Below are 23408 nucleotides of genomic sequence, written 5' to 3'. Positions count from 1 at the left end.
GGTTAACACCGGGGTTAATCGCTTTTGGGACATGGCAACAACAACCTTAAAGATCGACAAGTTTACGGGAAGGAATAGTTTTGGGCTATGGCAGATAAAGATGAGAGCTTTATTGAAACAACAAGGTATCTGGAAACCATTGATTAAGGGTTTCACAACGACATCAAAAGAGGGAAATCTGACTGGTCTAACTGAGGCGAGTTGGAATCTATGGAGGAAAGAGCACACTCCACTATCTTGCTATGCTTGGCGGACGATGTCATCACAGAGGTTGCAGATGAAATCACGGCTGCAGGTTTGTGGTTGAAACTGGAGAGCTTGTACATGACAAAGTCCTCACAAACAAATTGCTATTGAAGCAAAGGTTGTTTGGCCTACGCATGAGAGAAGGTATGTCCCTAAAAGATCATCTCGATCGTTTGAATTCTATTTTACTGGACTTGCGTAATTTAGATGTTAAGATTGAGGATGAGGATGCTGCGTTGATATTGTTGGTTTCATTGTCAAGTAGCTATGAACATTTTGTAGAGTCTTTTGTGGTTGGAAAAGACACTGTGTCCCTAGAGGAGGTAAAGTCGGCACTTTATCTAGGGAATTGCGTCATAAAGCAACTGGTGATATGGTAGAGGATCGTGATTATTCTGCAGGTTTGGTAGCAAATGCTGAGAAAAATAAGGGAGATTCGAGTAGGGATAGGAGAAAACCTAGGTCGAAGGGCCCTAAAAGTAGTGATCTTTGCCATTATTGTAAAGAACCGGGTCATTGGAAGAGTGAATGTCCTAAGAAGGATGGTTCGGCTTCTTTTGCAAAACAAAATAAGGTTGACTACGATTCTGAGGAGGATTTAGCTCTAATTGTCCATGAGGAGAAACGCTTAGAAGATAAGTGGGTTCTAGATAGTGGATGTTCTTCACATATGTGTTCTGACAAGGAGATGTTTTCGACCTATAGCTTATGCAAGAGTAGTGTTACTTTGGGTGACAATACGGTGTGTGAGGTGGTTGGAGTAGGCTCTGTGAGGTTTAGAATGCATGATGGGAGAGTTAAGGATCTTAGAGGCGTGAGGCATGTTCCACAACTTAAGAGAAACTTATATCTCTTGGGATGTTAGACCGTAAGGGTTTTCGATTCCAAGGAGGGGATGGAGTTTTGCGTGTGGTGAAGGGTTCTTGTAGTTACTTCGTGGCGTGAAGTCAGGTGTGGGTAACTTGTATGATTTGCAGGGTACGCACTGGCTAGAGATGATTCTGAGTTGAAGCTGCATTCTGGGTTAAAATGATGGTCTTGAGTGTGAGGTGGAGCTTATGGGGGCTTCTTCACAGGTTGAGAGGTCAGAGTCAACGGGAATGAGTTCAACAACCGGTTTGAGAGTATACTTGGGCTAGGATGAGAGTGTCAACAGTGAGGTAGAGTTTGTGGGAACTTCTACACAACTGGTTGAAACTAGGGTCATCAAGAAGAACAACCAAGGGTCTCTCAGCAGCAGATTGGTATGATAAGGTTCGGTTCTATCGATACTTGTGTGCCAGCTTATAGCTATGGGATCTCGAGCGACATGTCTTTGCCAGGGAGTGTTGGGTTGAGAGGTGATTTGGGAGAAGTCACCAAGAGGTAGCTAGATTGGAACTCCAGGAGGAGTTGCCTGCGTTCCAGTGAGAACGAGGTGGAGTGCTCCGGCGCGAGCATAGAAGAACTTCGACGGAAGTTCCCCTGCGCCAAGGGTGTTTTGTTTTGGGTACTTAGACGTAAGTGCAAATGGCTCTAGTTGGAGCAACTGGCAGGGTACTGGCTCGTCTTGATTAAGGTGGAGCTAGTGTGTTTGCGATTCAGTGAAGGCGATTTGATTTCCGACGGGTAATAAATTGGGTTTCAGGTGAATGCGCAACATGGGTCTCATAGGCTGTGAGACAGGGTCGTTCATGATGAGTGGTCAGCGATCTTGGCGAGATTGGGTGAGACTCATATGAGGGCAAGTCTGGCATCGGATGAAAGATGCATGAGCAGGAGGGGAAGGGAGTATCTCGCGTACTGTTGCAGAGGTACATGATGTGTTGATGGTTTCAAGGTGGAGTCGTGTGATAGATGCAAGTCAAGGTGGAGATTTGTGAGTTGTGACTTGCCGAAGGAGGAAGGCAGCAGCTTGGCGAGAGAAGAATGGCTCGGCACGAGTGGTGCTCCCGCACCAAATGTTGGTGCGCCCGCACCATGTCAGGTGCGCCGCACCAAGTAGTGGTGCTCCCGACATTCGCTACGACAGATTTCAAGCTGAGGCAGAACACTTTGGTGCTCCCGCACATCAGGCATGTGCGCCCGCACATCAGGCTGGTGCTCCCGCACCAGATGATGGTGCTCCCGCACCTATCGGGGAGGCGAAATTTTTTCGCGTTTCTTTTCTTATTTTACGACTTAGGGCTTGTATCTTAGACTTCATATAAATATGTTTTGTCATATTTAGGGTTTTAGAACCACAAAAAATACTAAGAGAGAGATTAGAGAAAACACAATAGAGAAGATTAGAGAGAGTCTTTGAGATTCAATTCGAAATCCATTCAATTGAATCTTGCCTATTGTATTTGTAATCGTCTCGTTCATAGTGAAGCGATCTTTTTCCCTGCCTTGAGGACGTAGCTATCACGTTGATAGTGAACCTCGTTAAATCTGTGTGTCATTTATTCGCTTTCTTGTTTTCTTTGTGTGTGTGCTTGGTTGTTGTGGATTCTTGTTTGGTTTAATTAAACGCTTCCGCATAACAGACATCATCTTTAGTTTTTCACTCACCAATTTGTCGAGGTTTACCCTTACCCAAAAAACAACAACAGCTTGCCGCCTTAAACCCCTTTTTACATCAAGGTAGAAGAACATTCATTCACTTTTACTCCATTGCGGTTACATGCAAAATGATGCATCTGTCAGAATATTAAAAATAGAAGTTGATTAAATATGAACAAAAATTCCCCCAATCACTTCCAGAGTTCCAGGTTCCAGAGTCAAAGCTCATAGTTTCACAATTGGCTTATTTATTTCGTTTTTATGTCTCCATCATAATAGGCTGTCTTTCCAACAGAAGAACAAGAATTTTGTAGAACTATCTAAAATTATTTGCTTCCAAAAAAATCTAAGATTTTAGTTAGATTCTTACTTTCCGATCACCGTTTGTTATAGAAGCTTCCTTCGTGTGCTCTACTCTCATGGTATGATGGTAGTATCTCTCTTCTTTCTATTTCACTCTTTATTTTGCAATTTTGAATTCATATTATTGATCTTTCAATGTAACCCAGTTGACTCTGATTGAAGACATTTTGTGGGTTTTAATGGGTTTTGTTTTTTGAGATTGTAGATTTTCTTCTACGGATTTTTATTTATACCCTGATTTTGGTTTGTGGGTTATATTTCAGTTTCTGTTTTTGGGTTCAAAATTGTGTCTTTTTTTTCTGCATTAATATTAGTTTTGCAGTCTATTTTGACTTAGCTTGTTCAATCTGATGTGGGTTGTTGATTTTGAATGCTATTTGTGAAGGAAATGTTGGTTAGATGAGCATAAGATTGATGGATGAAAACTTATGTAGATGAGTAATTCTATGCCATTAGTGATATTTTGTTTGATGTATGTTGATTTCCCAGAACTTATTGTAGACCTTGGTAGTGTTCAATTGAGGGAAGTTGCAACATGCTAATAACAGTAGTGGGTGAAAATTGGGGGTTGGAATCTTGTGTTGGTTAGTAGATGGAGAAGAAGAAAATAGATGGAGATGAATCAGGACCGTCATCACCAAAACTAGTGGACAGATTTGGATTCATAAAGCCAGAAAATAGCAACTCTCCTGATGCTTTGAAGAGGAGCAAGTCAACTGTTGCATCCGAGAGGTAATTCTTATGGAATTACTGTTGCCTTTACCAATGACTAAATACGCCGTGTGTATATCTTTGATGGATTTGGCATTTTTGAGTTTTTGGGAATTTATAATGCATAATTTTATGGTACATGTTATAGAAGATGATGCTCGTGGTAGCTCACAGAAGTTTGACATTGTTGTGTCAACTACAACTGTCTTTGGGTGTGTGTGTTTCTCCTTTTCAAAGTATTTATGCTACTGATAGCACTATGAGCAGCTGTACACTTGTACGAAAAAGACTTTCTTCTCCGATTGAAGAGAATACCATTAAGCTTATTATACTTACTGTTATTTCTTTCTCAAATACTGCGACCAACCTTAGTATACTTCAATTACAATGCATTCTTTGACCTGACTTCATCCCTTCCTCACTTTGATAGTGCCTGCTGGTGCAGCATGTCAGTTATAGTAGCTATAGTACTGTCTTTTGCATATTATGGTTGAGTTGTTCGACTCTGAATTCATGTACAAGTTGTTCGGCCTTTTTCCTTTTATGTTATTGTTAGCGAAACATAGCTTCTTCCTTTTTCTTTTTCTCTTATGTCAAAGCACTACAGATGTCGGGTTGTTTGTTTTTTTAATATTTCCTGTTCACAGCTTATAATGTTTGCACTTGTTGATGCATGAGAAAGTCTTTTGTCCAGGGCTCCAGGCGTTGAGACTTTGAGAGTACCTGAAAATTTTGAAATTATATGTTTCCTCCTGCCTATTTTTCTCAATCTATCTCTTGCTTTCATGCGTTATTTCACTTACTTATTGCATGAGGACCTTTCACAGGGAGGAAAGAAGAGTTCAAAAATGGAGAAAGATGATTGGGGTTGGTGGGAGCGATTGGAAGCATTATATAAGGAGGAAACCTCTTGTAGTTAAAAGGCGTGTCAGAAAAGGAATTCCTGATTGTTTAAGGGGTCTTGTATGGCAACTGATCTCTGGAAGTCGTGATCTCTTGCTCATGAATCCGGGAGTTTACGAGGTAATCTTCCACTCTCCCCTTCCGGGAAATTTGTGAAATTACGCTCGGACCAATGATTCACCTTTGGCTTTTGGGTTATACTTATGGACTAAAAAGTAGAGGATCCAGTAAACTACAGTGTTTCTTGTATCATGAAGTAATAGATAATTGTCGCATATTGGATTGATTGCTGATATGAATGAACTTGTTGTTACTTCAGAGACAGGCTTGTGTACAATAAACCCCCTTATTTTGTCCAGGGAGGGAACCTCTTTAGAGGAATTGAGGGTATATGTTGATGTTGGAGCTTAGGCATTATCGTCTTTTATTTCTAGAATTCTCGTTTGTACAAATTCGCATAATCATTCTATCTGTCAAAGACGGGAAACAGAAACTGCCAAGGTCTTTACAACTATACAGAGCTTTCTGCATCATTTGGAAAACAGATGTACTGTCACTAGTGCTTAGATAAACTGTAGTCTAAGTTACAAAGATTGATGGGCTGTGATTAAGCTTATAAATTCAACATATTATTGGAGAGTGAAACATGAAGTTTTTTGTCTGATTTATGCCTTTTGATGTGATGTGTAATGCAAGTATTATCTAGTCATCTAGGAGGAACTTTTAGCCTTGTTGACTCCCACAGTTTCTGTTATCGGTTCTGCGCAATTAAGGAAATATTTAGTATCTTTTAGATCTGCTATACATCTACCGGGAGTATCTAATGACTAATATTGTGTGCCTAATAGTCTTATATGAGATCAGGAAATCTATCCTAATCTGTCGTTCCTTTCGCCTCTTCCCGAATTGAAGACTCTCTTTCAAATATTGTTTGGAGGACAGAGGTCTGCAGTTTCATATGTGACAAAGTGCTTCTATTTCTAGTTCCAGGAAAGCTTATAGAAGTGGAAAATACTTGTTTTGTCTTTTCTGACAGTCTCCTTCTATTGCATTTCTAGGTTGCTTGCCAACATCAAACAAACTTTTGAGGAATTGAACTCATTATTTTAAAGGGCTTTGTTTCACAAGCACTATGGTCCATTGTTACTGATTTGTCTCAATAGCTGTAGTTAACAAGAGTTAAACAGAAGCCTTGGAATGACATATGCAAGCAAGTCTGTGTTGTGGACCTCTTTCTAAGCCTAGTGAGCCAGGTCTAAAATATTGTGAGCCCTTCTCTTCCCCTTTCCAGAGTAGGGTGGGTTCTTATCTTACAAGCTTCAGATGTATATGTTGATTGGCAATATAATATAATGTGACAGTCACATTAGCAGATCATAATGATCCTCTATGTTGGTGATTAGTCATTTTCCATAAATCTCAACCATAAGCTAGCTTCTTGTTGTTTTAATAGAATATCAATGGATTGTCTTTTGTCTGATTGCGCATATAATAGTGATAGTCTAGCCTATTGGTGATTTACAGCTTAAGTAGAGTCAAGGATTGTAAGATTCCGAATTGACATTGCTTTTTTCAGTTCCATGTTTTTCATAAATAGCTTTTTTCTGGGATGCACAGCATGCACTTGTTGGTGTCCATTTAATACTCTTGTGAACACTAAAGTTCATATTTGGTGCAGCAACTGGTAATATATGAGACTTCAGCATCAGAGCTGGATATAATTCGAGATATATCACGTACTTTTCCTTCTCACGTCTTCTTCCAGCAAAGGCATGGTCCTGGTCAGAGATCACTCTACAATGTTCTGAAAGCATATTCTGTGTATGACAGAGATGTTGGATATGTTCAGGTTTGTCAGGTCTTGCTATAACTTTGCACTTGAGTACAATTACAAGTTGCATGATGTTGTTGCTGTCTGGAATGCAGGGTATGGGGTTTATAGCTGGTCTGCTGCTTCTTTATATGAGCGAGGAAGATGCATTTTGGTTATTGGTCGCATTGCTTAAAGGAGCCGTTAATGCCCCGATGGAAGGATTATATTTGGTAACATCCACTTTCATGCATTTATCATTTGTAATATTATTGTTATTATCAGTATTATTATTGTTCCCCCATATTGCACAGTGGAGATTTTTGAAGTCTTTATTTGTAATAGTTTCTTGGAACCATGCTTTGATGTACAGTCAATATTATCATTGCATGCTATAAATTAATATCCATAATTTTTCTGAGCCTTTTTTGACGAATTTATGCCTAGAGCAGTAGAGCTACCTTTATTTTGTACGTGTAGTAAGAAAATCTAGCATACTGTGTTTCGGGATCTGCATTGGCATCTTGAGTTTGAATATCTTAAGGATGTGAGGACCTGGTGATGAATTTAATGTATATTAGTATTCCTCACTCGGCTGGTGAGAGGTGCTACTGTGTTTGTTATGGAGGACAATTTTAGAAGTCATGAAGTAGCATTGAATCATAACAAAGCTATAACATATGTATGTTATGTGAGAAGATATATCTTTAATGGATGCTGTTCTGGTGTAATAACTTCCTTATGAGGCTCTAGAAACTTAGTATTGATTGAAGACAATGAGGGCTAGATAGGAAATTGTAATCTTCATTGTTCGGGCAGCATTGGCTATCTATTTTTGTGCCTGTAGGTGTACTGTCAGTCTATGTTCCCCAGACTCTTCACTCTACATCATGTACCCATGCCAATTCCTCGACACTCTGACATGGATATGGACGCTTCAAAATTGTGGAATTTTCCTCAAAATAGTCCAAGTAACGTAGGTGCAGTAATTGTTGATATCGTTCTAATAGGCTGATTGTTGTCAATATTGGAGGAGGCAGTGATTGACCTAGGTAGCAGTCCAAATAATGTTGATGTTTGCTGCCTTCCAGGAGAAGCTTGCTTAAATTTTTTATGTTTTTAGGTCAGGAATTAACAGAAATAATCTTTTGGTTTGAGGAGATTAGCCTTTAGAACCACTGAATATGTCTGCCTTTCTATATATTTCTGCTGCATGTTTCATTGTTTCCTTAGTTCTCAGGTTATCTTAAAATAATATGATTACCCCTTCTATTGAGGCACTAGTTTAATGGTGTACCAAGATGGTCGTCATTGATGATAGCGGAGTCAAAAGAACGCTGAAGCCCGAGTTTCCACTCCAAGCTCTTTAAACTTTGCTTGATATATCATAATATTAATATCATTCCTACCAACAAGTTTCAACTGTCTTGCTTCCCTTTCACTCCATGATTGCTATCTAGCAAAATTTACCATATCAGCCTCAATGGACGAAGAATCCTCCAAGTCAGATCTGAAAAAGTAAAACAAAGTGGACCAAGACAACAATTGAATCCACCAGGTATTTTAGCTAGCCTTTGATCAAATGTCTAGAATCTGCCAAGATGATAAAAGGGGTGTAGGCAGGACCTATTAGGGGTAGCATAGCCACAGAGGTAATGAGCTGGCACACCAGTCACTATCTGTTGTCTTCAAATTTTCCACAACAAAAGATGCATATTTCTGTAATGAATAATGTGGTTGTACTCATTTTATGAGTAGCACATGCATTTTGGAGTTCAATTAGTTGTTCACAGATTACTGACAATACTATTTATAGTGACTCCCTCTCGCTGTCTGGGGTTTGTCCTCTTTAGATATCTGGATTTGCTAATAGATAGATAATTTTGTTGCTGTAAATCAGATTGTAACTTGTACAGTTTGGCCTCGGTACTGGAACTCTAGAATCTGGCAGATTTTGGGCAACTTTTCTTTATGTTGTTGATGCTATGGCATTGCATCTTTAGTAGTGTTTTTGTTAGTCTTGGAAATTTATTGTAGCATGATCTATAGATGTGTCTATTAATGCAATCTTCTTCTTGTTATGAAGATGTCTATTTCATTCATTATATGATATTCCTTATACAATTTTAGACTTTGTATCTTAATCTTGAAGTCATTATCTCTATCCTATGCATTTAAGGTTTTTTGTTTCTATCATCAAACTTCTGGATAAACATTCTTTGCTCTTTTATGTGTTCAGTCAGGATTGCCTTTGGTACAACAATACCTGTTCCAGTTTGATCTTTTGGTGAGAGAATACTTGCCCAAACTTGGAGAGCATTTTTCTCAAGAGATGATAAATCCTAGCATGTATGCAAGTCAATGGTTCATCACTGTGTTCTCTTATTCTTTTCCCTTTCACTTGTCCCTTCGAATATGGGATGTCTTTCTGTATGAGGTTAGTATATTATATATATATATATATATATATAAAAAAAAAAATTAAAATCTAAGATACTGTAATCATTAGGTGTTTCTGGAGTTATCTTTATGTTTTCGTTCTTCCTGGATAGGGTGTGAAAGTTGTCTTCAGAGTTGGGTTGGCCTTGTTGAAGTCCTGTCAAGATGACTTGGTGAGCATTTATACACTCTTCTGCATTTTAGCTTAGCTTGTGTTGGGAATGTTAAAAGGCAAGACTTGTAAATATGCTATTCTCGTCATGGAAAAGTATGTGCCAGAATAATGGTTTACCCTACTTGAATGCATACTTATAAAAAGGGGAGCGCACATGTTCTCATGCTATATTTATCAGTTTGGTGGTGTCAAACTTTATCCTTGGGTTGTGACTAAGTTGCTTCGTCTCTTACATCCTTCTTATATGCACCCTGATATTACTAGTGCTTGGTTGCTTTTTAACTTTTTTTTTTCTTAATTGGTTAATCAGATAAAGTTACCTTTTGAGAAACTCATACAGGCGTTGCGTAATTTTCCTGAAGAAGTGATGGATCCTGATACATTATTGCCCTTGGCCTATACGATCAAGGTTTGCCCACTTCATTATTATTGAATAACTTAGATATCTCAGTATGTAAAATCTTGCCATTTATGATGGATTACATGTCGGATGGCTGGCTTTTCATAAAAATCTCAAATGATTAAGTATTTAGGAAAACAATGAACTCACATTGTCACGTTTCTCAACAAAGAATTAAAGGGAGGTCGTAACTTAAAATCTTTTCTGTCCCATCTCTAAATTCGTTGCGGTCCATGTAATTTTGCAACTTCTTTTTAGTCCTTGTATGAATTTGTGTTAAGTATTGCATCTTATAACTTGTGTTTTGCTCTATCTAGTGTGGATTGTCGCCAATATCAGCTTCTGGATAAAGTTTGTCCTGCGTTGTGTCTTGTATGTTCTATAATTGAGGGATGATGAATCCATCATAACCAAGGGAAAAAAAAAAATTTAGGGACAATTATTGATATTCACGACTTTCATAGGGACCATTATGACGTGGATTTCTTGTTAGATTCATTTCCATGTTTAATCTGAAAAACATCAACTATTTATAATTTTTACTAGTATGTAAATAAAGACACTCATGGTAAAAAAATGTGTTTTGGAGATTGTGTAAAAAACAATTTTAACCATTCAATAGAGATGGATGGAGTAGTCAGGAGTACTACAAGTTGGAATGTCTTTCACTTCTTTTCTGTGATGAAAGACAATAAGATGAGTTAGATCATAGATGTTTGATGTTTCTAGTGTTTCAAAGTGGTAAATTTTCACTTTTCTATATCATAGATTCAAAGAAGAAAGACAAGGCTGTCTTTCATTGTTGTTTTTGCTTATACTACGAAAAGTAGGTAACTCTTCACTTATCTACTATAGTATGACCGATACCTAAATTTTCTTGATGCTTAGATTTCGAAGCGTTTAGAAGACTTGAGGCTTGAATATGAGAAAGTACATGGGAAAGAAGGCCAACCTATCATAACAAGAGGGAAGCAGAAAAAACTATTAGAAAGGCATGGTTCTTCACGTCGTGGCAAGCGAGCTGAGAAGCAGAATGGAGAAGTAAATCAGTCTCCTGAAGGTATCTTGCAACAAAAACTCTCTTTGCGGAGGCATTTCTCCCGTCGAAAGGAAGAACATGACAAGCTCGATGGGCCAACGGCTAAATCTGATCAGGAGTTTTTACAAAGACGTGACTGTCAGCTTATGTCTAGACATGCTACTACTTGATAGAACCAAATCGATTCTTTCATTCTTTCATATTGTGATTGTACATTTCGGTGAATGTATACACAACGATTAGTGCCCATTAGGCCAATACAATTGCTTATGCAAATCTGATTTTTGTGGTCATTGATTAATGATTATGGTGGTTTTATGAAAGTGGGTTACATGGCTGTTTTGTCATGCGTGAATATGTATTCCTTATGCAGTTATAGCTTTGTCTGACATTCAAAAAAAAGTATCAGAACAGGGATTTGTGCAACTGTTTGATTGATATCAGCACAGATTGTGCCGTGTCATTCTTTATGATAGTGTGATCGTCAGACCCTAATAATACTCCAGTACAAAGTACAAAGATGGGACGGGGATTCAAACTTGTGACATATCGTTCACAACACCTCAGTTTTAACCACTAGGTCAAGACATCCTTTTATGATGTACTATTTGTCACGTGAAAAAATAATGTAACATTGTAGTCAATTAAAACCAATGCAAAAACTAATAGCTTCTTGACGTACGGAAAAAAAATGTTAATATATAGTTGGGGAGTTTGATATGCTTAAATATATAATTGCGTAATCTACATATGATGTTATAGTTGTTGAATATGCGATCAAAATTTTAAGATACTTTGTTCCGTTTGTCAGAAATAATTCCCCACCCCTCGAAAATTTGAAAATTTTAATTGAACTATAAATGACAAGCATGAGATTTTTTATGCGATGAAAAGCTTATAAGAAAATGCTAAATATAATTGTCAAAAGAAATAAGATATGCTAAAAATAATTGTCAAAAGAAATAAGAAATACTACTACTAAAAATAAGTAATCCCTCCTTTCTCTTTAATTATTACACTTATAGGGCCTGTTCTCCCCAGCTTATTTTCAGTTCAGTTCAGTTCAGTTCAGTTCAGTTCAGCTCTAATAAGTTCAGTTCAGTTCAGTTCAGCTCCAATAAGTTCAGTTCAGTTCAGTTCAGCTCCAATAAGTCAGTTCAGTTCAGTTCAGTTCAGTTCAGTCAGTTCAGTTCAGTTCAGTTCAGCTCTATTCTTTTATAACCATTTTGTTAAATATTATTATTATTATGTTGATATAATTTATTTTACTAATTACTATTATTATTATTATTATTTAAATATATATCATTACTATTAAGTATTATTATTATTATTATTGTTTCTATATATTTTTTTATTGTAGCTTTACTAATTATTATTACTATTATTATTAGGAGGAACATGGTTTAGGTCAAAGCACAAATAAACCCACTTTTTTTAGCCCATAAACCAATCAAATCGCGTCAAGACGGTTTATTGTATAATTTTCGCGGTCCAACGCAATCATTATTTTTATTACTAAATATTTTTATGTTATTAAATATAATTATTAAAATAGTAATATTAATTTACTTCTTAGATATTATTGTTATTATATATCATCGTCAAGTATTAATATATTAATGCAAATAATATAAAATAATTATTATTAATTATCATTACTATCATTAATTATTATTATTATTAATTTATGATTATTAATATTATTTTTTATAACTATCATTTAAAAATATTCAAAATACAATATTATTATTATTCTTATTATTACTTATCATTATAATTATTATTTAATATTCATATTATTATTGTTTAAAATATTATTTATATATTATTACATTCAATTTATTTCAATGTAATATATTCAATTCAATTCAATTCAATTCAATTCAGTTCAGTTCAGTTCAGTTCAGTTCAGTTCAGTTCAGTTCAGTTCAGTTCAATTCAGTTCAGTTCAGTTCAGTTCAGCTCTGATAAGTTCAGTTCAGTTCAGTTCAGCTCCGATAAGTTCTGTTCAGTTCAGTTCAGCTTTGATAAGTTCAGTTCAGTTCAGTTCAGTTCAGTTCAGCTGTTTTATGCCGAAGAGAACAGGCCCTTATACTTTTCACGCATGTCAATACAACTTCGAGGATATATATATACCTATTAATAAAATACGTACGAAGATGAATTCGATAAGATCCTACATTGCTATGTTATGTTTTTATTCGAGTATAAACACAAACGAAGTTCAAAATGTAATTTGTAGATAAGGTAAAATGTCAAAGTGTAACAATAAAAAGAAACGCAAATAGTATTAACTATTATTGTGGTGATTTAAAATCTCTCCTAGACGAAACCTACAAAAAGACACTATTTCCCACCAAAATCGCTTCAACTAATTTAAGAAAATCCCCAACAAAAGAAGAAAAAAGATGGTGAAATTTCTAAAAATAAAACCCTATATATATCCCCCATCTTTCCTCCCAATAAGCTTTACCATTTGGTCATCACAAACAAATAAATTCCAAATTCTTTTTCTTATTTCTCTTTGCTCCTTAAGATTCATTCTGCCTCTACAAAAAATTTAATATCTGTGAGTTTTTTTTTATTATTATTATTACGAATATTATATTTGCCTTATTTTTGTTTCTTAATTTATATTTCCAATTTATTGACTTGAATTATTTGTGTAGTTGTAGGGTTTGGCTGAAAGCGTGAAATTCTAAGAAGGGGTTGTTAGAAAAGTGATATTCATTAATATTAAGCCCCTATAGGTAATCTTCTTCTCTAATCTACTTATTAATTTTTGAATTTATTCATGCATTATTGTGTTGAAAGAAATACTTGAATTAATACTTTCAATGAATTCTGCTTATCTTATTAAAGAAATCTTAATTAAAAAAACTCATACTTATTTTTATATATATTTAACTAGTTATTAGGCTTAGGCTAAGGAAATTGTCATTCATTAATATTATACTTTAAGATGATAATAATAAATGTTATTTGGTCTAGTGGTTAAGACTTTAATATATGTTCATTAGGTTCCGTGATCAAATTCTATACTCCCTCCGCTTTTTTTAGATGTAACATATTGACTTTGGGCACTATTCATCCAATACAATTTGACCACTAATTGTTATTTATACATAAGAAAAAATATAGTCATGTGGGATCTTGTTTGATTCGTCACGGTATACACTTTCCAAATATATATTTTTTTATAATTTTTACTTTTATACAATTGGAGATATTATCGGTCAAAGTTGTGCCTCGGCAAATGTGAAAAGTCCAATGTTACATCTAAAAGAACGGAGGGAGTATTATTCAATTTCTAATTTTTTTTATTGATGTGAATTACATGGAGTAAAACGCTATTAGGGAGAGCATCACGTGGCACCGTTCCTGGTTTAGGCACGCCTTTTAATATATTAGTATAGATAGATTGTAGGAAAATGATATATGCAACCCTAATTACATTTATTTGACGTGTAGTTATGTCATAAATTTGTAAATTAATATTCCTTTCATTTTCTTTTGTTGTTACTATTTGGAATATTTCTTTGAGAGGAAATAGGTCACAGGTTGAATAACTTTTGGAAACGAAGGGGATACTATTTTAAAATATGTATTTAATACTTATTTACAACCTTAAGGTCTTCATATATCAAAACTCTTAATTTTATGGCACTTTTGATTTAGGAGAAGAGAGCATATAATGAGCTTAATTAAAGCTATACTTGATTAACATTGGCTAAATGAGTGCATGTCAACTAGTTTAGCCGGTAAAGTATTGGAGATGGTACACCAAGACTTCAGATCGAATTCCGTCTATATCATTGATGTTTGGTCTCTCTATACACCCCAAAAAAGGGACATCAAATTCTCAAATTATATTTGATGAATTAACCTTTATCAAATTGTTATTGAACATTATAACAACTTATACATATTGGCGCGAGGGCCCAATTAAATACCCTCTATGCGTGCTACCATCATTTTTAGCAACAAATTGATTTTGCACCAACAATGCGGTTTAATTGTAAGATCAATATATATATATATATATATATATATATATATATATATATACAAGCGTTCCTTCCTAGACGACTCTGAGTGGCAGGAGGTTTGTGCATTACTGCATTATATGATATTCTATAAATCAAACTCTTTTATATTACCTTGTTTCAGAGTGTTTGTTGTAGTCACAGTTATTTTTCTTACAAAGATTTTAAGAAAAGTGAATAAGAACCAAAGAGAATAAGTTTTAGTGGTGGAGTATATTAATTACATTGAAGGAGAAATGAGAATGAACAATTAGAATCTATGTATTCGGATTTGCGTAATCCTTTTGAACATCTTACGCTCCAGATGTCTGACCTGTCTATTTCACGAAGATTTTCTATGATTTTGGCCCATAATGAAGTGTTCAAGTTTCCATACTAAACCCATGCATGTTGGAGTGTCGAGGAACGAGGAGATGTAAAGTGAAGAGTTTGATCTGGATTAAGATAGTTAATTTGAAAATTACCGCAACGGAAAGGAGGATATGAATTATTAATTATTTTTTATGGCGAAGGATGATAACTTTGAAAGAGTTAAGAATGTTGTTTTAATGTATATATGTGTCAATTAAAGTAAGAAATTGTAGTGGCTCAGGAACCTTGTGTGACAGATTCATAATGTGGCTTATTATTAAGCTCCTGCTGCTTTTTGACCGACATCTTTGAGCTTCCTCTTCAGGCTGACAATTTCTGTGCTTTTTATGCATGAAGCGGGGGTGTGTATCATTGCAGCAAAAACTTTCTTGCACAAATAAAGTTTTCCTTGTTCTTGCTACTAATAGCAGATAGGAACATCGAAAATGTTGAGTGTGTTGAGTTGGAGTTGCATGAATGAAGGATAACTATGTTTTTAGTCATTTGCTGCACATTTGCAGGCTGAATCCTTTTCCTGCATTTCTTTGCACATTGATGATATCATATACCCTGAATTTTGTTGATTTTCCAGGATTTAGGCGGATGATCTAATGGAGACTAAAGGTGGGAAAAAGAAGTCTAGTAGTATGTCTTTTTATGAAGCTCCCCTAGGTTACAGCATTGAATACGTTCGACCTCACGGTGGTATCAAGAAGTTCAGATCTGCTGCATACTCTAACGTGAGTTCTTCATACAAAAGATTAACGGAAACTTTCCTTAATTTAATGATACTGAACATACCTTAATTTAATAATGGAATTGTTCCTAACCAAATTTTCTTGTTGTCTTCCTTTTGCAGCTTGCCCGAAACCCATCCTGATTACTGTCATCACTAACTAGTAATAGTAGGACTACATAACGTGGTTCATACACTAGTATAGAATATAAATTCTCTAGCTCCTTTTTGTTTCTGTTATCTGGATTCCATTATTTTCTTGGCGTAGTTCCTTGTGGTGGCAAGATGGCCTTGGTTAGTTCCCCTATCGGCTTTGAAGGTTATGAGAAAAGACTTGAGATTTGCTTCTTTAACTCTGCTGGAAATGGCCTTCGATCTTTAACTAAAAATCAACTCGACAAAATCCTTGAACCAGCGGAATGCACTATTGTTGATTCTTTGTCTAATGATCATGTTGATTCTTATGTTCTGTCAGAGTCTAGCCTCTTTATCTACCCTCACAAAATTATAATCAAAACTTGTGGGACCACAAAATTGCTCCTCTCTATCCCAGTTATTCTTCACCTAGCTGAAACTCTTGCACTTACCATAAGATCCGTGAGGTACACCCGTGGTAGCTTCATATTCCCAAGTGTTCAACCCTTTCCTCACCGGAATTTCTCAGAAGAAGTCGCCACTCTGGATAGCTACTTCAGCAAGCTTGGATTAGGAAGCGAAGCTTGTGTGATGGGAAGTCTGAAATCCCCTCAAAAATGGCATGTTTATTCAGCTACTGTGGAGCCTCCATGCTATGATTCTCACCAAAATTTTACCTTAGAGATGTGCATGACAGGTCTGAACAAAAACTGTGCATCAGTCTTTTATAAGACGAACTCAAGCTCAGCATCTGATATGACTGAGTCTTCTGGTATAAGAAAAATCCTCCCCCAGTCAAGGATATGTGATTTTGAATTTGACCCTTGTGGTTATTCCATGAACTCAGTTGAAGGGGCCGCGATATCTACAATTCATGTTACACCAGAAGATGGTTTCAGTTATGCTAGTTTTGAATCTGCTGGTTATGACCTGAAGAAAATGAAGGTAGAGCATATGGTTGAGAGGGTGCTGGTCTGTTTTCAGCCAACAGAATTCTCTCTATCTGTTCATTGTGAGGAACATGCTGACCTGCTAGAATCTACTGTAGGATCTGTGATTGTAGATGGATACTATATGAATTACAAGAGCTGCGAGGAGCTCGGAGATGGTGGCTCCGTGATCTACTACCAATTTTTAAAGTCTGAAGTCTGCCAGTCGCCAAGATCGATTCTCAAATGCGGTTGGAAGGATGAAGATGAAAGTGATTCCGGCTCGGACGTGGCTTAATTTTATCAAGTTGAGTGATGTTAATTGGAGAACTGCTCTCCAACAAACGTGTGGAGGAATATGGTAATATGGTAATCTGCTTAGTTCGGGCGCCACTCGAGTCTCGAGTTCTTTGTGAACTTGTTCTCCATATTACTATATAGCCTTTCACATTAAAGATCCCTAGCTTTTCTCAGTCTACAAATCTTGTTGCAATGTGGATGATTTGGTTTTCGTTGGTAATTCGTTATCTTTGGTTTGCTGCTGTTTATCTTGTAAAGCTCTAATGAAAGTTCAGTTTCTTCACCACTTACCACTGTGGTTTTGTTTGTATGTACCCTGGGAGACTACTGTTTGTGATGCATAAAACTCTAAATGAATTAATAGTATATTTGCCCATTAACCAAGCTATATACTTTTGCCTAATTTTCAAATTTCATCATCTTATCCTCACTCCAATATAAAGTGAAATAATTATATATGCAAAAAAAAAAAAAAATTATAAAAAGATATGAAATGTTGATATTTGTTTTAGCATTCTTCTGTGGTACATAGTTTTTTCCCCCAGTTATTTATGTAATGATACTACTAGTTTTTACGTTGTCTGTTACTTGCTTTAAAAAAATCAAGCAAAAATAGCTATAGATCTTTATTTGCTAAATAAATATTTATTAGGCCTAAAATGCTAAATTGAAATCTCAATTTGAAAATTCGAATTGGATTGAAAATTTTGTTTGGAATTGATTAAACTAAACTTGAGAAGTATTTAGATTGGGGTTCATACTCAATTGTACTATTCCAAGATATTTCCAGTGCAACATAGACATGGTTACTTGGATTTGGCAATGTCCAATACAATATATTCATATTAATTTACTTCTCAACTTACTAAAATATTTTTTTGCAAATATAAGTTAAGTTTAGCAAAATAAGTCACGTGTATGAGACATAATAGGTTAAATTCAAAGTTAGCTAAAGTACGTAGAATTAAATTATGTTAAGCAAAAACAAGTTAAATTTTTAAAAAATATATTAGAAACAGAGTGATAAAGATTAAAGGGCCCAACTACTAGCACTACTAGCGGAAGCACAACAAACATAAAGACAATAAACAAAAGATGATTTACGTGGAAAAAAACCCTCCTCGATGAGGATAAAAAAACCACTACTATTGCACTATCATTAACGAAGTGAGTTACAATAATATATGTCCACACAAACTATTTAGACTCCTTTAGTTAGTGTAAACAACCTCCAATAAACTCATCTTCGGCTTCTCACGATAGAACATATGTGGATGCTACATAAACCACTACGTGAACTTGCACAAACTAGAGGACTTTCGACACAAGACAACACTCGTCTTATACCGCCGCTACAACCAATGACACACACCTTCTGACTATCATACAAACTACATTAGACTTTATGCACAAGTCACAAAGTGCATACTTGGAGAAGATGCTCCCCCTCGGGCCGAAGCCCCCACACACTTTGAGCTGTCGCACGACTCCTTTCACTTGAGCACTCTTGAGCTTCTTTCCTTTTTAAGTTGCTTTCACCTTCAATGTCTCTCCTTTATCTATAGAGGTCTTCCAACCCTAACTCAACTAGATGATAGAAAAGTACATCTCACAATATCTTATCATAATATTTTCCTAATACAATTAGGATACCACTAAGAGTGCATACAATTAATATCTAATGTTTACTTAAAATCTACCAAAATGATATCCTAAGAATAACTAGAATATACATCACAATATTTCAAAAAAGATTAGGATGCATCAAAGATTATATCTTGAGCTATGCATATGTGAAACTTGCTAACTTTAAACTTCGTCACGTAGGGACTGATCTCTCACTTGGTCCACCTGCTGGTCCATCGTTACAAAACTCACATAAATTTGTACGTCTTTGCTTCTTCGTGGGCTTGTACTCAACACAGAGAACCTCTATTTTCAATTATGATAAACATGATTAACGAAATCTTCATTGAATAATGCTTAAGAAGTTGGGGGTAATGCAACGTAATGATGCAAGATGTTCGGTTGCACAATGGCTTCTCGATAAAATAAGTAAAGAGCTCGAGAATATCATCATATAGAAGTTGGAGACCTCGAAGGACATCAACCTTAAGTAGGTTGTAAGCCGGACCTTTATTTTCATTTCTCCTTCTAGTAGCCCAAAAAAGATTGATTATGAAAATTTGTGAAAATAAGTGATCCTTATTCCTTCGACTAGAATCATGATTGATCATGAGAGTAAACTGAATTAATCGAATTTCAGTTCATTTTGATTTGATTTATACAAATTCCAAGGCCTAAATGGTTCACACTTGTACGTAGAGTATAGTGCGCGTATGTACATTGCTAACAAGCCAAATATACATGAATAACAAGTCAAATGAACACATGTGCATGACTAACAAGCCAAATGAACATATGTACATCTCTTTAAGTACATGTTCATCGACATTGATCTTTATGTTCATAATCTAGTGCTTGATGTTCATCGTGTGTATGGTGCTCATCCTACGAACGTGCTTGTGTATTAATTCGAACACAAGTTCAGTTCAATTCAGATAAATTAAGTTCAGTTTGGTGAGCAATTGAGTTTATTTCCATCCAACATAATAGAGTTATGCTTCTAAAGTTTTCTTGTGTATGTGCATAAAAGTAGACAGTAGACCCTTCAGTTGACTGAGAGCAGAGACAATATGTACTGGGTATGGGATTGGATATACTCAGTAACTAACGCCGTTAAACAGAAAACTCCCGACCTAACGCCGGCGACGGAATTTGGCCGGAAAACGTACGATTACTGTCGTGAAACCACCTCTTACGCCGGCGGCGCCGCCACTTCTAAAGCACGTGATCTTCATCAATATTTATCTGACGATCAAGTTCGCGACAACCTCGGACGTTTCGCCAAAACTGCCTCCAAAAACGGCGCTCTTTTTATAGCCCGATCTTATGGTATAAATCATTTACTTCATTTTTTCCGCCTATTTTTGGAATTTATCGCCATTAATCAAATTTCTTAATCTTATGTTATTCTTTTAGTATTTGTTGATCTTATATATTTTTTTTTTTGTATCTGCACAATTTTGAGATGAAAAATGTTGTTTGTGGAATTGATGAAGATTGCTGCATGCAGCATGCTGTTACTGTTGGTAGAGCAAGCGATTTAATTAATATTTTAGGTAAAGTATTAATAATTTAGGGTTTTAGAACACTGCAATTGCTTAATTAGTGCTTAACTTTCTCCGCTTGTCAATTCTAAGTAATGTATATAGTGGTAACTCTGTTAGCTTCTACTTTGTGACTGATAAAGTGAAATTGGATCCAATTAAGGAAATATTATACAGAGGTTAGATTCGCTAGAAGAAGGTAAAAGCGAGGTAGGAGATGATCAAAATCAGCAAATATAAAGGTATATTTTATGATGCCAAAGAATTATTGGGTATTATAACATACAAGAAATTTGGAGCTTTACATTGTTTATGGTGTGAAGTGATTTAAGAATTTGTTTGGTTATATAAGATGTGTTTAGTTTACTAAGTTTGGAAAGTCAGTCGATTGATAGGGTATCTCTCGGTTCTTGATCTCATGGTGGTTTAAGTATCGATAGGGCTGGTGGTGAAGGACCCTACTTATCAGGAATATCGGTCAAGGATTATCGGTTGGTTGCAGAAGGTTTTATGTTGAAACATAACAGTCCAGTTGAAACTGTTGCGTTTTTTGCCACAATTGCTGTTATATATGTTGGTCTTCTCCCCCGATGTTTATATGACAGAATAGAATCTACTACTGGGTAGGAAAGTTTCACCCAAAAGGTAGCATGAAGGGCCTTAGGACATCTCGAGTGTTGGCTTCTTGTTGGTGCTTGAGATTTTCCCGCAGGATTTGGGGACATGCTTAATCATTCGATAGTGTAGCTGTACTCAGCTGTCTAGCCAAAAACAAGCTACCTTGCTTGCCTCTGTTCAGGAAAGGAAGCTGATTATGGATTTACATGTGCCCAATCCAAGCTACAATGTGCACATTCAAGCTGATTAAGAAGCTCGCCATTAGAGATGATTGTGGCTGGAAAATGATGTATCTGGAAATGTTGATGTGGCAAATCAAGTTACAAATCTTCCTGCAATATAACCTATGTTGCACTAATCGAGTCGACCTGCCATGAGGCATATAATCGACTTCTTCTACAGTTTGCGAAATTGAGTAACGAAGAATGTGCTAATTCGCCAGCGTTGGTTGGCCTGGTCCAGTTTTTCTTTTTCTTCCTATTCTTAATTTTTTAAATGGCATGGCCACCAAAAAGCACACATTGGCAAACATTTGTATACTAGCAGCCTAAGTAATAAATTTGCTATTGCTCATTTCTTAAGCTAACCAAGCTTATTGGTTTCTGATTTATATTAATCACTTTATTGGTTAGCTTATTCTTTCACTTGTCTTGTTTGATTTCAGTGCCTTGCGTTTCAAATTGTTTTTGCAAGTTGGTGAGTTTTGCCGCCTTATCTATCTGCAGTTTCATGGTGTTTATTAAAATATGTAAAGAAAAGCTATTAATTAATTTATATTGCTCCGATGGTTGGTTATGTTGAATGACACTAGTGAAAAAAATCATGTAACTATGAAGCCTTTGATTTCACTAACCATGACATCAGCTATTTTTCAAATTCTTTTGAGTTGCTAACCTGTTGGTCATCGCATTGTCTATAGCTAGAGAACTTATCATGAGCCAGTTTCTGGCTTCTATTTGGTGGACTGTTTTGACTGTATATAGAGAAATTAGAGAACATATTCTCTACAAAACGCGAGAGGAGGACGATGGGGCTCTCTTCAACCTGTATTTATTTGATTACCCCTCTCTGGCTCTCTATGTTCATATATGGAGAACAGTTTGGGAAATAGCCAAACTCCTAAAGCCTCTAATATTGTTCTCAGTATTTCTATATAAGCCATATGGGAAGGTGTACATCTAGGGGAGAGTAAGCTGACAGCCACAGCGATTTGTTGACAGGAAGTTAAGAAATTTGGATATACTTATGCGTTGTTTTCGCTTCCCCTGATAGAAGCTCAACTTATGAAAGGGAAAGTTGTGCAACACTCACCAGTATCCTCTATTCCATGTACAACGTAGCTTCTTTTGAGAAAGCTGACTTGTGCCTCAATTCTGCTTACTAGTGTGCGAATGTACAAAATCAGCCAGTGCAGATCGAAGAGGTGAAATGGCCGACCAACTGAAGGGAGGCACCTTCCATTCAAATTTAACTACTCCAAAGTCCAAACAGTACTGTTTAAGAGTAATTTACACTTCTAGTATTGTCGGCTTGTCGCTCAAACCTCATATTAATGCTTATAGTTAATTGCTTGCATTTTAATTCGTTGCTCTATATATGCTGTTATTCACTGATCAGGACTCTGTTATAACTTATATGTGCAGGGGGCGGTCCAATTATTGATATTGTTTCACGGTCAGTGCAAGAAAAAATGGCCGGTGCAGAGAAGGACAGAATAAAGGAATTAGAGACTAAAGTAGCTAAACTTGAAAAGGAGTTAATCTGTAGGAAAATACCTGTGCAATCAGAAATACCAAAGGTGATCATGGCATCAAAACTCTAGATGAGCCCGATCTTGGTGCAATTGTGAGAACCAAAGGCCGGAGGATGTGCTAAAGATCTTTATGATGAAGCAATATGTCGGTACAAAGCTTTTCGATAGCCTGATGATTCCTGTTGGTGCTGAATCTAAGAGGAAGGAGAACCCAGTTTGAAGTATAGATGGCAATGTGAGTGATAAGATAATGATAAGTAATTGTTGTTTTATGTGTTATTTTAGTGTGGGCTTATGCTGTATGTGGTGTATACAAAACCTCCTTAATTCCTTTTCCTTGGTCGACTAGTCTATGTAAACTTGCTATCGTGAAAGAAAGCAAAGCAACCTATCATACTTCATCTGTCTCTTGCAATAAATGTATAAATCCACATTATGAGACTTTACTTTGATCATAAAAATTTATAATTACATATAAGTAAATACTATAAAAATGACATTTTATGAAAGTATGTCACCAGACGAATCTAACAAGATTGTACCTGATTATGTTTTTCATTATGTACAAAACACAAATTTTAGTCAAAATAATAAGTGTGAATAATGGAAAAGTGCATTTGTTGAATTTAAAAAGAAACGGAGAAAGTATTAATTTGTATAATGGAGTCGCACTTGATCGGTTATTAGTTTCAGACAACATGCCTAAAGTCGAAGCCATTTGACTTTTGCTCTAGTATTGTAAGATAAGATGATTCTTG

General features: G+C 35.9%; 3 protein-coding genes and 2 long non-coding RNA genes across 7 annotated transcripts; 4 read left to right on the top strand and 1 right to left on the bottom strand.

Moving 5' to 3' along the window:
* The first annotated feature begins 2880 nt into the window (after positions 1-2880).
* Positions 2881-10956, top strand: LOC104905210 (uncharacterized). Of its 3 annotated transcripts, none has more exons than XM_010693670.4 (9): positions 2881-3191; positions 3622-3864; positions 4671-4866; positions 6425-6595; positions 6673-6789; positions 8796-8993; positions 9109-9168; positions 9481-9579; positions 10459-10956. In XM_010693670.4, exons 2-9 carry the CDS (start codon positions 3725-3727, stop codon positions 10777-10779), a joined length of 1302 nt encoding a protein of 433 aa, XP_010691972.2. In that variant the 5' UTR covers positions 2881-3191; positions 3622-3724; the 3' UTR covers positions 10780-10956. The 3 variants fall into 3 exon arrangements, with proteins under 3 accessions (XP_010691972.2, XP_010691980.2, XP_048495512.1); XM_010693678.4 differs by having other exon boundaries at positions 2881-3199; XM_048639555.1 differs by lacking the exon at positions 2881-3191 and having other exon boundaries at positions 3219-3864.
* A 4929-nt stretch (positions 10957-15885) lies between these two features.
* Positions 15886-17489, top strand: LOC104905226 (S-adenosylmethionine decarboxylase proenzyme). The gene has a single exon (XM_048639554.2). It carries the CDS (start codon positions 16031-16033, stop codon positions 17105-17107), a length of 1077 nt encoding a protein of 358 aa, XP_048495511.1. The 5' UTR covers positions 15886-16030; the 3' UTR covers positions 17108-17489.
* Positions 17490-18701: 1212 nt separating this feature from the next.
* On the bottom strand, positions 18702-22814 carry LOC109136111 (uncharacterized). Its single transcript, XR_002040939.3, has 2 exons — positions 22673-22814; positions 18702-19041 (listed from the first exon to the last, which is right to left on the bottom strand). It is a non-coding gene; the product is annotated as an uncharacterized LOC109136111 (long non-coding RNA).
* On the top strand, positions 19704-23102 carry LOC104905243 (hypothetical protein). The gene is made up of 2 exons (XM_010693714.4): positions 19704-20064; positions 22541-23102. The coding sequence occupies exons 1-2, from the start codon at positions 19806-19808 to the stop codon at positions 22717-22719; spliced, it is 438 nt and encodes a 145-aa protein (XP_010692016.2). The 5' UTR covers positions 19704-19805; the 3' UTR covers positions 22720-23102.
* LOC125495048 (uncharacterized) lies at positions 20071-21478 on the top strand. Its single transcript, XR_007271642.1, has 2 exons — positions 20071-20291; positions 20443-21478. It is a non-coding gene; the product is annotated as an uncharacterized LOC125495048 (long non-coding RNA).
* Positions 23103-23408: the final 306 nt, after the last annotated feature.

This window comes from Beta vulgaris, chromosome 2, assembly GCF_026745355.1.
Source record: "Beta vulgaris subsp. vulgaris cultivar EL10 chromosome 2, EL10.2, whole genome shotgun sequence".
NCBI classification, from domain to species: domain Eukaryota; kingdom Viridiplantae; phylum Streptophyta; class Magnoliopsida; order Caryophyllales; family Amaranthaceae; genus Beta; species Beta vulgaris.
The sequence above is the reverse complement of the archived record's forward strand: the minus strand, read 5'-3'. Positions and strand labels throughout refer to the sequence as shown.

Coding starts and splice junctions, on each gene's coding strand:
- LOC104905210 (XM_010693670.4), top strand. CDS start 3,725: ATGGAGAAGAAGAAAATAGATGGAGATGAATCAGGACCGTCATCACCA. Junction 4,867..6,424: donor TGAATCCGGGAGTTTACGAG/GTAATCTTCCAC, acceptor TATTTGGTGCAG/CAACTGGTAATATATGAGAC. Junction 9,169..9,480: donor AGTCCTGTCAAGATGACTTG/GTGAGCATTTAT, acceptor TTGGTTAATCAG/ATAAAGTTACCTTTTGAGAA.
- LOC104905226 (XM_048639554.2), top strand. CDS start 16,031: ATGGCCTTGGTTAGTTCCCCTATCGGCTTTGAAGGTTATGAGAAAAGA.
- LOC104905243 (XM_010693714.4), top strand. CDS start 19,806: ATGTACTGGGTATGGGATTGGATATACTCAGTAACTAACGCCGTTAAA. Junction 20,065..22,540: donor TTTTATAGCCCGATCTTATG/GTATAAATCATT, acceptor TTATATGTGCAG/GGGGCGGTCCAATTATTGAT.